At 32.9% G+C, this 11,546-nt stretch overlaps 2 protein-coding genes across 2 annotated transcripts; both read right to left on the reverse strand.

The window, feature by feature from the left end:
* Positions 1 to 6,806: 6,806 nt before the first annotated feature.
* HELRODRAFT_147323 (hypothetical protein) lies at positions 6,807 to 7,103 on the reverse strand (the record flags this gene model as incomplete). Its single annotated transcript, XM_009016364.1, has 1 exon — positions 6,807 to 7,103. A coding segment is annotated over one exon (297 nt), but the record flags the coding sequence as incomplete, so codon positions are not given.
* Positions 7,104 to 7,868: 765 nt separating this feature from the next.
* Positions 7,869 to 8,069, reverse strand: HELRODRAFT_76784 (hypothetical protein; the record flags this gene model as incomplete). The annotated part of the gene is made up of 1 exon (XM_009016365.1): positions 7,869 to 8,069. A coding segment is annotated over one exon (201 nt), but the record flags the coding sequence as incomplete, so codon positions are not given.
* Positions 8,070 to 11,546: the final 3,477 nt, after the last annotated feature.

Genomic DNA, 11,546 nt, shown 5'->3' on the forward strand with positions numbered 1-11,546 from the left:
TGGATGTTAAGCAGGGTGTGGTCTCAAACAATTTTGAATTCTCCCCGAAAAATTTGAACTGCGTGCTTACATATATAGCACTGATTACTGTTGCTTTTATAATTGAATTTTTATTATATATATATATAAAGTGACTGGAATCCATGCATACAAATAATTAAATTATATTATATTAGATTATATATATATATGAAAAGCAATATAGCAGCCAACCAGAAAGTTTCGAAGGCGTTCGTTCGATGACTTCAATTTAGTACGGTTAGCATTGTGGTTAAAACTGTATAATAGTGCAGTATATACATTTAACAAGTTTTTTACTGATGCGAATGATTGAAATGATGAGAATGTATGGTTGAAACGAGTATAAATAGAGGAGCTGAGACAACATGAAAATCAGATCAGACATTCTGCCTCGCTTGAAGCAGTCTGTCTGATCTCAATTATTTTATTTTTAAAATTTTTTTATTTTTATTTATTTTATTATATAGAGTTATATAGTGTTATATAGAGTTATATAGAGTTATATAGAGTTATATAGTGTTATATAGAGTTATATAGAGTTTGCATGTTTGTAGGTGGTTTGAATGTTTGTAGGTGGTATTTTTTTAATTTTAGGTGGGTTCTTTAACGGTTGCTCATACATCCATACATACATCATGTTTGTTTGTGTGGTAGTATTTTATGTTCTGTTTTACTCCTTTTTCTCTTTCTTCATGAGTCTTGAGTTAAGTTAATGAAGCATAGGTAGGTGAGGTAAAAATTAATTTATTATATAGGTAGGCTAGGGCATAAGGTAATTTAGTTACATAGGTAGGTTAGGGACTCCTATTCTTTTACTCTACTTGGTGGTGTGATTTTTGTTTTGTGTTTTTTTTTGTTTTGTTTCACATCATACATTCAGCAGGTACGCGGTGGTTCCTGGTTTTAGTGGGATTTTTATTGATCGAATGTTGTAGTATGCATGGTTATATAGAGTTATATAGAGTTATATAGAGTTATATAGAGTTATATAGAACATAAATCCTATATAGATACCTTTCTTTGCTCTTCTTTTCTCTTTTCTTTGCCGACCGGTCCGTTTTCTTTCATTTAAATTGAATAAATAAGATTTTTCCATTCATTTAGGTTTTTCAGGTTCATTTATCCAGGTTGAAGCTTTCAGAGAAGTTCATCGTGGACGATCAGATTAGTTGTGATGTCACGCTACGTTCGTTCATTCGGTGGCAAAGAATGCACGCCCTGCTGGGGTACGTTTTACGGTTTCTTTGCGGTTTTTTTTTGCCAGTTGGGTGGCATTTCCGGCGGGTTTCACTGCGGCTCGTTTTTCTATTTTCATTTAAATTAGTCAAATAAATAAGATTTTTTCTTTTCATCTATTTTATTCAGGTTGAAGCTTCCAAAGGAACTCATCGTGGAAGATGTCGGGCTACGTTCGCTCATTCAGTGGCAAAGAAGATACGCCTGGCTGGGATACGTTTTATTCTTTTTTCTCTGTTTTTCTTTGTAATTTAACATTAAGTAAGAATGCTCACACGCACACGCACATACACACAATTACATTAAGTAGCTATATAGGTAGGTTAGCTAGGCATAATTTTAATTGTAGGTAGGATAGATAGGAAACATCCAACACTAATGTAGTTGAATAGGTAGGCAGCGTAAGTTTATCTCTTCTATTTTTTCTCGCACCCACATTACACGCATCAGCGTATTATACACACACACACAAATACATACATAAACACATATTAGTATTTGAGCGTTATTTTATTTTCATTACACATTCTAATTTATTATTACTAAGGTTGAGAGTAATTTAATTTCATAGGTAGTTAAAAGCAATAATTTAATTCTAGGAACAATCTTGTAATTTAAATTAAATAAACGCTGTAAGTGTATCGAGAGGTAAGTTAGTTATTAAGTTTCACATTATTATTATTAGGTTGGAGCCCAAGGCATTACGTAGGTGGTGGGGTGGGTGCCGAAAGGCCAATGAATTGGGCTCTTGAGTTTTGTAATTTTAGGTAAGCTAGGGCCATAATGTAATAAATAGGTAAGTTAAGGCTACGTTGTAACACATACTCATTAATAGATTTAGGGTTTAAGTTTTATATTATTACTAAGTTGGAGCCCAAGGCATTACGTAGGTGGTGGGGTGGGTGCCGATTGGCAAATGAATTGGGCTCTTGAGTTTTTTGTTATTTTAGGTAAGCTAGGGCTTAATTGTAATGAATAGGTAAGTTGAGGGTACGATAGCCGATAGACTCTGAATTTCGAAGTCTGTTGTCAGAGGTAAGCCTTGGTGGCCAGTGGTGTACCGGCAATGGTTTACTATCCGGACGGCAATGGTTTACTATCTGCACGGTAATGATTTACCATGCGGCACGGCCATAGTCTACTACCCGCACGGCTTCCGGACGGCAAATGGTTTACTATCCGCACGGCAATAGTCTACTATCCGCACGGCAATGGTTTTCTATCCGGTGCTCTGGCTGTCGGTGAACCTCTGTGCAAGGAGGAAGAATGAAGGGGGACTTTCGACTATCGTACCATTAACAATTTTATATAGATTAGTTAAGGTAATTGAATAGGTAGATAGGATTATTTTTATTAAGCAATTTGAGATGCAGGCACCGCTAAGCTTTCTGATGAGAATCTACTCTTTCTCTATCTTTCTCCATCAACACGGGCTGTGTTTCAACAACAATCTCGAGGAGGACTGGCACCAGTTTTGGAGGATAACGTAGGAACCGGACCGCATTCAACATTCTGCCTTTGTCGAATGGACGACGGTAAGTTTTTTTTACATTTTACTTACTTTATTATTTTAAAATTTTATTTATTTGACATTATTTTCATTTTATAATTTAATTTTTTTTGCTTCTAAGATTCTAACATTCATTTACTACTACGCAAACAAAAAAATTTTGTTTACAGAATGATGAGAGGTGGGCAGTGGTGGGAGTCAGCACGTTTTATATGGTGGTCTCATGATGATTTACATATGATGGTGGTGGTGTAAGAAGAATCAGCTCGTTGGCTGTTCGACTGACACTCTGAAGTTCGGATGGCATTTTGTGTGCCGACCAGATGGTGATGGTCGGTGCAATGGAAAGTACAGTAACGACGATTTTTGAAGTAAGGTTTAGTTTCATTTTTTATTTTTCTCATTCGTTCATTTTATCACTCAACCTTTTAAATTATTCTTCTATTAATTGATTCGTTAATTCATTCTATTCATTAAATGAATCATTGATTTATTAATTCATTCATTCATTCACTCATTCATTCAACCAATTATTCAATCATTCAGTTAATCATTTATTCGATCGTTCCTTTGTTCCTTGATTTACTACTTCGCTAATTAATAACTTGTCTCCAGAATGATGAGAGGTGGGCTGTGGTGGGCGTCAGCACGTTTCAGATGGTAGTCTCATGATGATCATTCCGATGACAAATCGAAGATAACAACGACGGTTTTTGAAGTATGATTTAGTTTCTTTTTTTTATTTTTCTCATTCATTCATTCATTCATTTTATCACTATCTTTCAAATTATTCCTCAGTTAATTTATTCATTGATTCAATCTATTCATTCATTAAATCATTGGTTGATTAATTAATTAGTTAATTTATTCATTCAACCAATCGTTCAATCATCCAGTTAATCATTTATTCGTTCGTTCCTTTGTTTCTTGATTTCCTACTTTGCTAATTAATAAAAACTTGTCTACAGAATGATGAGAGGTGGGCTGTGGTGGGCGCCAGCACGTTTCAGATGGTAGTCTCATGATGATCATTCCGATGACAAATCGAAGATAATGTTAAAGGTAAATTTGTTTTTGTCTCATTGTACCTTTGAAAGTACTCGAATTTGAACAAAGATTGAGTGTTATCTCAAAAAGATAAGTTGCCTATTTTTTCCAATTGCTTGTTTTTTATTTTAGTGAATTTTTTTTTCAATTTATTTTTCAGTATCTGGTCAAATTCATTCCATCGATGCGTGTCAGATGACGGTCGGTGCAATGGAGGTTCGTCGGTAGTGATTGAAGTTTCTGGAGAGTGCGCGCCCGCACATTTACATACACACACATCAATACAACACATACATACACAACATCCATTCATTCGGTGTCGTTGTTATGTTTCTCTTCAACTTTGTATTTTCTTTACCGTGAACCGGACTTTAATTTAATTCATAGGTAAGTTAGGGACTGAGATGAGTTAAACAATTGTAGGTAGGCTAGGGCTTAACATTAGTTAAAAAGCTTCAAGTAAAATAAAAACGCTGAAATATGTTAAATAAAATACTTGAAACATCTAAAACGAGAAATACAAATTTGTAAGTAAGTGGGTTGAGTCAATGTTTATAAGTAAGCTAGGGCCCTGAGAGTAATTTTATTATAGGTAGGTGACCGACTATTATTCTTGCGACTCCTTACTAGTTTTGTGTGATGTGTTTGTTTTCGCTTCACAACACCACACCAACAAAACAAACTACATTTTATTCTCGTCGTCGCCTTAAATTGTACCTTTTTGAACAATCTTTTTAATATTGTCATTTTATTTATTCATTAAATGTTGATTGGTTTCTAGTTTTTTTTTTAAATTGGTTATATAATTTTTGGATATTTCTTGATTTACTTTGTATATATGCATGTATAAATTATTTCTGTTTAGTATGTTGATTTAGTCATTATGATATGTTGTGAACTGTTCTTACTAAATGTTCATGTTACGTGGTTTATTATCCTTCGAGAACTTCTAAGGAGTGTGTATGATAATAATAATAATGGATATTAATTATTTTTATCGGTCGATATTTTATTATATTTGTTTATCTAAATTACGAATTTTAAAAAAAATTGACATTTTAAAATTTTAATTAACCGTCACTTTTCATTTTTGAATGAATTCAAATAAAAACAACTACTGTGTTTTTCTTTCTTTACTAAAATCTCGAAATTGTTTGTAGATCTGTACGGTTAACTGTTTGTTCGAGTTTAAACAGGCCTTGCAAATTTTTTTTATTTATTTTTGTTTTATTTTTGTTTATTTGATTCATTCAATTTAGTTGATTGATTGATCGGTTGATTGATCGGTTGATTGATCGGTTGGTTGATTGATTGACTGACAGAGTGACTGACTGGCTGGCTGGCTGGCTGACTGACCGACCGACCGACCGATTGATTGATTTATCTCATAGTATTGTATATATGAGAAAAAATCCGATTAAGCCAACCTACGGCTTCAGTAAGCCACTATTTTTCACTTGACAAAAGCAATTTCTATATTTATACTGACAAAAATAATTGTGATATGAATATATTTATTAAAAGCATCATATGTACAAAAAAGTGCTATCGTAAGAGTTCTATGAAACCCTGTAAGCCACTGCTGTAAGCCAACGTATGATTTCAGCAGCCAGTTTCTTATGAGCACCAGCAGAATGTAAAATATTCATTGAATATAATGAAGATAGTTGTTCAAATAACAATTTTGATTTATTTAGGTCGTTTATTTCATAAGCAAACCAATTTTTAACATGATCGAATAGTGTAAAAAAAGGGTGACTATAGTTCAATCCTACTAAGCCAACCTTCGGCTTCAGTAAGCCACCGGATTTCACCGGACCAAAAGCAATTTTTATATTCAAATTAACAAAAATAATTTAATAATACATAATTCTATTAATCATTATTAAAATTAAATAGAATTACTACAATGTTTTAAGCATATTAAATCAAGTAAATATTTCATTTAGCTTGCTCGTTAAAATCCATGCAATTTCGTAAGCCAACAATCCAAGCAAGACAAATAGCCCGACCGATAGATCGAATTGATCGATTAGTCCTATTATTCTAGTTATGTGGCAAGGGGAGACATTAATGAAACTAATTAAAAGTTGAAAAAATTGAGGTTCTTTGCATATCCCTGCTTCAACCCATAAGAAGGTGTTGTATGCTGGTAAATAGGCCTCCCCTTGGTTTGATGGGTTTGTAATCAAAAACCGGTCAAAAATGAAACAGGACTTCTTTTACATGTTTTCCAACCGTGTAATTCTTAGATTAAATTCTGATTACTTTCTCATCTATCTGACAAGTATTATATCAAAATCTTCGTAAAACTCTCATTAATAAATCAATTGATTAAACGTTCTTACACTGCTTTTGCTTATTTTAGTTCTATAGTTTATTTATTCTTGTGACAGCGTTTTAAAATTAGATTCGAAAGATATGACCACTTATAGAATATAGATCGGGTATTTCATAAATTTCGCAAATTTCGTTAACATGATCGTTGTAAAATATGCAAACACATGACTTTTATCTTTTATTATAAAATAAAATTTAAAATTTACACATTTATGAATAAGTCTCAATTTAAATTATTTCCTAAGTACTTATCAGATATTAATTGAACCTAAACGTCCCGGTTTACGATCGTCTTGTTCTCTCTTCTTCTTAACTCATGTTAAACACTCCTTTGCTAAATCTGTTTTTGCTTTTCTGGCCCTTTTCTCTGGAACTCTCTACCTACTTCTCTGACTACTTCTCCATCACTTACAAAGTTCAGAGCGGATCTCAAGACCCATCCGTTTTCAAAATTCATTGAGGAGCGCTGTTGAACATCGCGGAAATAGCGCTTTACAAATTGATTAATTGATTGATTGATTGATGGATTGATTGATTGATTGATTAATTGAAGAAAAGTATTTACAGCAAATAAACTGACTCAATAGAACGAATAGTAACAGTTATTTAAAACGTTGACGCCTTCATTTTGATATAGTCGACATTTGTAGATTAATTCGGAAGGCGAGTCGGACATCACCAGCTGTTTCATATCACATATGAATCTATACACATAACGTTTTCCGGCTGTTTTTATGATTATCTTTTTGTCGTAATAATATCGAAGACCACGACTTAATTTTTCATAATTCATTTTTGGTTTGCATTTCTGTCTTCCCCACAACTCCGCCACTTTGTCCGGATTTATCAGTTTGAATTCCCATCCGTCACCTGTCCAGGCTATCACGTGGCAATAATTTGGGTTCATCAATAGATCTAACAAAAACTGCCAGAGCTGTATTGGCCCGTTACCGAAATAAGGAGAAACGATTGTTAAGTTGGTTGTACTCGAGTTTGCTGGAACACTGAAATCGACGTCGTTAAGGTTGTTAGGGTAAATAAAGTCATCGATTAACGTTGGGCCACTTGAAAAGTGCCAATTATTTTTGCTCTGTTTAAAGTTGTAGTTCGTTATGTGGCCTGTGTAAGAGTTGTTGCCATAACAACATGTGTCGTTATATATAGAATATAAGGAAATGTTTGTCAGAGAATTTTCTGAATTTTCGTCTGACGTTTGCGTTAAGTCTTCAAGCGAATTCATCATTTTGTTGATTTGTTCATTGTTAAAACGTCTGTAAAATGAAGATTTGTTGAAATACGTCTTGTTTGACGTATTGGCGTTGAAATAAGATTCATCTGTTACTCCGAGTTCCTCTGACGTGTTACTAACCTTTTCAAACATGCAGCTGGAGAACGTGTGCGATGGTCGGATGGATTCATCGTCGTTGAGTTCAGATGTTGGTAAGTCATGTGGAAAGCTGACGTTCGTAATATTGTTCCTGCTTGCATCGCAGACAACAGTCAAAATATGATGGTCATTATTTGCTAGAGAAGTTTTGTCATCATCAACTTTTGATGCATTGTCAGATGATGCAACGGTTGGAGATGCATTAAAATTGTTTGACGGAGAATTTTGAAGTGCTTGTAAGTGTGGTAAGATTTTTTTTGTATAAATTTGAAAAAAATGAATAGAAAAATTAAAGTTTATTTTACTGAAAATATCCAAACCACCTCGTTTAACGAGAATTTGAAAATGTTCCCAGACGACATCACTGATGGATTCAGGTAGAAGCTTCAAAAAGCTTGATCTCCCCCGTTCAATCAACTGCCTACCTGTGTAAGAAACTTTCGTCAAATCAAAACTTTGAAGAGAAAGTTCTAGTGTAACCCATATCAACCAGGTTTGAACATCAGACATACTCCAGTCTAAAGGATCTGTTGACAAATTGAATGATTCGCTTGTGAATATGAAATGATTTAGACATGATCGTCAATTTTTGTCGTGCGTGGTGAATACAGTAAAACTGAAACATGTTAATTTTCATTGCCACTCTAAACATTTTTCACTTATTTAAAAATGTGTGCACAGCAACATAAAATGTTTAAGAATCACTCAATAAACGACTGTGAAGTTTGTAACTACTCTGTGATACTCCTAGCTGAGCAAGTTCTGCTGAGACATCGCACTGAACCGGACTGACGACCTCATCGATCTCAAATGTTGTAAGCAGCGGTGTAAGAAGTGGAAAGTTGTAAGGTGACGTGTTGTCCACATCATCTGCTGAATCCAAATGGTCGTTGTTTTAGCTTATTATTAATATTTTTATTTAGAAAAAATTTTCAAACAGTTACTCATTGCTTCATACATTCTTTCTTTTACCGGATTGATAATTTATTGTTATCTCTGTTCGACTATCAGTTGCACAAATGAATTAATTATTATAATAATTTGTATTTTTAAATTTGAAAGATGTAGTCGTTGACAAAAACAGCGTGTGCCGAATCTATAGAGGCGAAGTCATATCAACACAAATCACAGCCTGTCAAAATCTAGAAACTATTTCACTGTATCATTTCAAATTCTGAGAACCAATCAAATCGCAGAACAATTTTTGATAAACGAATCAGCTATCATCATAAATTATAATTATCAGCCAATGGAAATATAGCCACTACCACTTGCGTTTGAGAGCAAATTGTGAAGTTCATATAGTCGGGGTTCAATGTTAAATATACTCTTAAACCTTGGTGCTACTGTACCGTTCGCTGCTAGGCATGAGAAAGATTAAAGTGGTTTGCCGCCTCTGTTTGCCAATCAATTAACAAGGATGGTGCTCACCCTTTGTGTACGTTCGTTGAAGTGAGTCTTTTGAGTTTTGTTCAACGTTTAATTTGAACTAATCAAGTTGGTTTCTATTTGCAATATTAACCAAATTAACTGCAATATTTAAGATGCAAGTATAAATACAATATACGAACAAGTTTTATATTAATCGGAATTTGTGATACAAGAGAGAGAAACCGAGAAAAAGAGAGAGAGAGAGAAAGAGAGATAAAAAAGTTTACAGCCATTCACTGTACATGTGAATATATGAAAGAGACTCTATTTACGAGTTTCAATTTATGATCCTTCAATTGAATCTACTGAGAAAATATTAAACTAATAAGTTTTGTGGCGTCTCTATCGTTCGACGCTCAGATAAGGACCGCTGAGGTTATAAACTCAAAAAGCTATATTAGTCACGATCTGTGAACAAATATAACACGCTAATACTATGTACAACATTTAAAATTTTATGATTTTACGATCAAATTGACGAAAATTAAACTTAACATAAGAGTAAATTAATATAAATTACAGTTACACAACTATCGTGAAATCCTAATTTGAAATAACAATAGAACGATATCCCGAGATATCTATTGATAAGCTTGACAACAATTTTGAATCATCTGGTACTATTTGTACGATTTGGTGCAATCTATTAGGACTGATTTGATATCAGATATGCAATTAATCAAAACAAATTTTAGGCAAATCTCACGTAGATTAACAGAGTTCTTGCTGCAAACTTTGGGCATATGAAAAATTCACACGTTATAGATGCGCGTACGTTTTGAGATTTTGATAAGTTCAAAGAGATTTAAGTGCGATAATTAATATAGAGGTGCTTTCAAGAGCCATTTCAAGGAATAAACATTTAATCTAATATCTTCATCCGGTCATTAATCAACTTTTTTGATAGCTTTAATTTTAAATCATGTTGAAAAAAGAGGGTATTTTGATAGTTCTAACTTTATTTTAATATTTCTAACTTAATTCTGATAGTTCTAACTTCATTCTGATAGTTTTTACATTAAATTGCATCACAAATGACCAATTTAATCGTTAATTTTAAAATTTTAAATGAAATAGTGTTATTGACATTTGAGAACAAGTTTATTATCGACAATAGTTCGTTAAAGGCATCTATCTATCTATCTATCTAGCTTTATGAAATAAATCAAGGCGACAGTATAGAAAAAATGAAAAAATCATGAAATGTTACAACAAAGGGCAACTATCATATTCGCATTTATAAAAACTACATTTTTTTAACAAGTGTTAATGATAACGGTAAATTAGGAATAGGTACACAACACCACACACACACACACACAGACACGCACACACACAGCACAAGCAACAAAACGAGGGCGCTTTTGAATAATATGTACTATAAATGAATTCATTGTATATAAACTGATCAATCATTTGTCAATCAGCAATTCACAGGAATGAATGAGGATAATAATTAAACGAATAAAATAAAATAAATAAATAAAAAGTTAAATTTTTCTGTAAAAACTCAACAAAATATTTTAAAATGTTCGGTTCACAGTAAAATACATCTGCAACAACAAGAAAAACCAAAACAAACGAAGAAGTGGCAGAAGTGGAGAAATAAATTTGACGCCGAAGAAAGATCTGAACATGGAACACAACATTAGCTTCATCTTTGTACGCCTACAAATCCACTCAGAACTATTAATAAAACTATTACGAATCTCATTAACTACAGAATTATAAAAATATGGCTGTGTGTAACAAATTTCGGTTGAACAAAAATCAAGGTTTACCAAAAAATGTTTTAGAAGTAGTTTGTTTATTGGTTGGCGCGTGTGTAATATGTTCTCTCTCTCCTTCTCTCTCTCTCTCTCTCTCTTTCTCTCTTTAACCGTTTCTCTTTAAAAATTATAAGCATGGAATCGAAAATAAACAAGTAAATTATAAAATTTGACACTTCATTACCTAAATATATTATTATTGTTACTTTTATAATTATTTTTTACTAAAAGATATATTTTAGTATTTTACTATGAAAACGCATTTACCGAATTAAAATTAAACAATTTTAGGACGCTATTTAACGTACACACGTTGCAATAATAATAATAATAATAACTGAATAGGAAGAAATTTTCACACAAACACACAAAAAACACTCACAAACACACAAAAAACACACACACACACAAAAAAAAACAAGATAGATAGTACTAAGAGAAATAATTTAATTTAATTTTTTCATCGTGAAGCTTAGTTTAGTATTTGATTAAACATCATCGCTACAAGAGTCATTATCACATCATAACTTATTGACATCATTAGCACGTTATCATCATCATCATCATCGTCGTCATCATTCATCAACTAGCTAATCATTACCAACAAAAGCATCTATTATCATCGTCATCATCACCACCATCGTCATCATTATCATCACCACCATCGTCATCATTATCATCCTCATCATTTTAGATTAACGACAGAATGGCAGTGCTAACATCATCACCATCATCGCCACCGTCTTCGTCCTCAAATCACTATCAATATCACCATAATCATCGTCGTCATCACAACATCATCCTC

The sequence above is a fragment of the Helobdella robusta genome (assembly GCF_000326865.2).
Source record: "Helobdella robusta unplaced genomic scaffold HELROscaffold_18, whole genome shotgun sequence".
Taxonomy (NCBI): Eukaryota; Metazoa; Annelida; class Clitellata; order Rhynchobdellida; family Glossiphoniidae; genus Helobdella; species Helobdella robusta.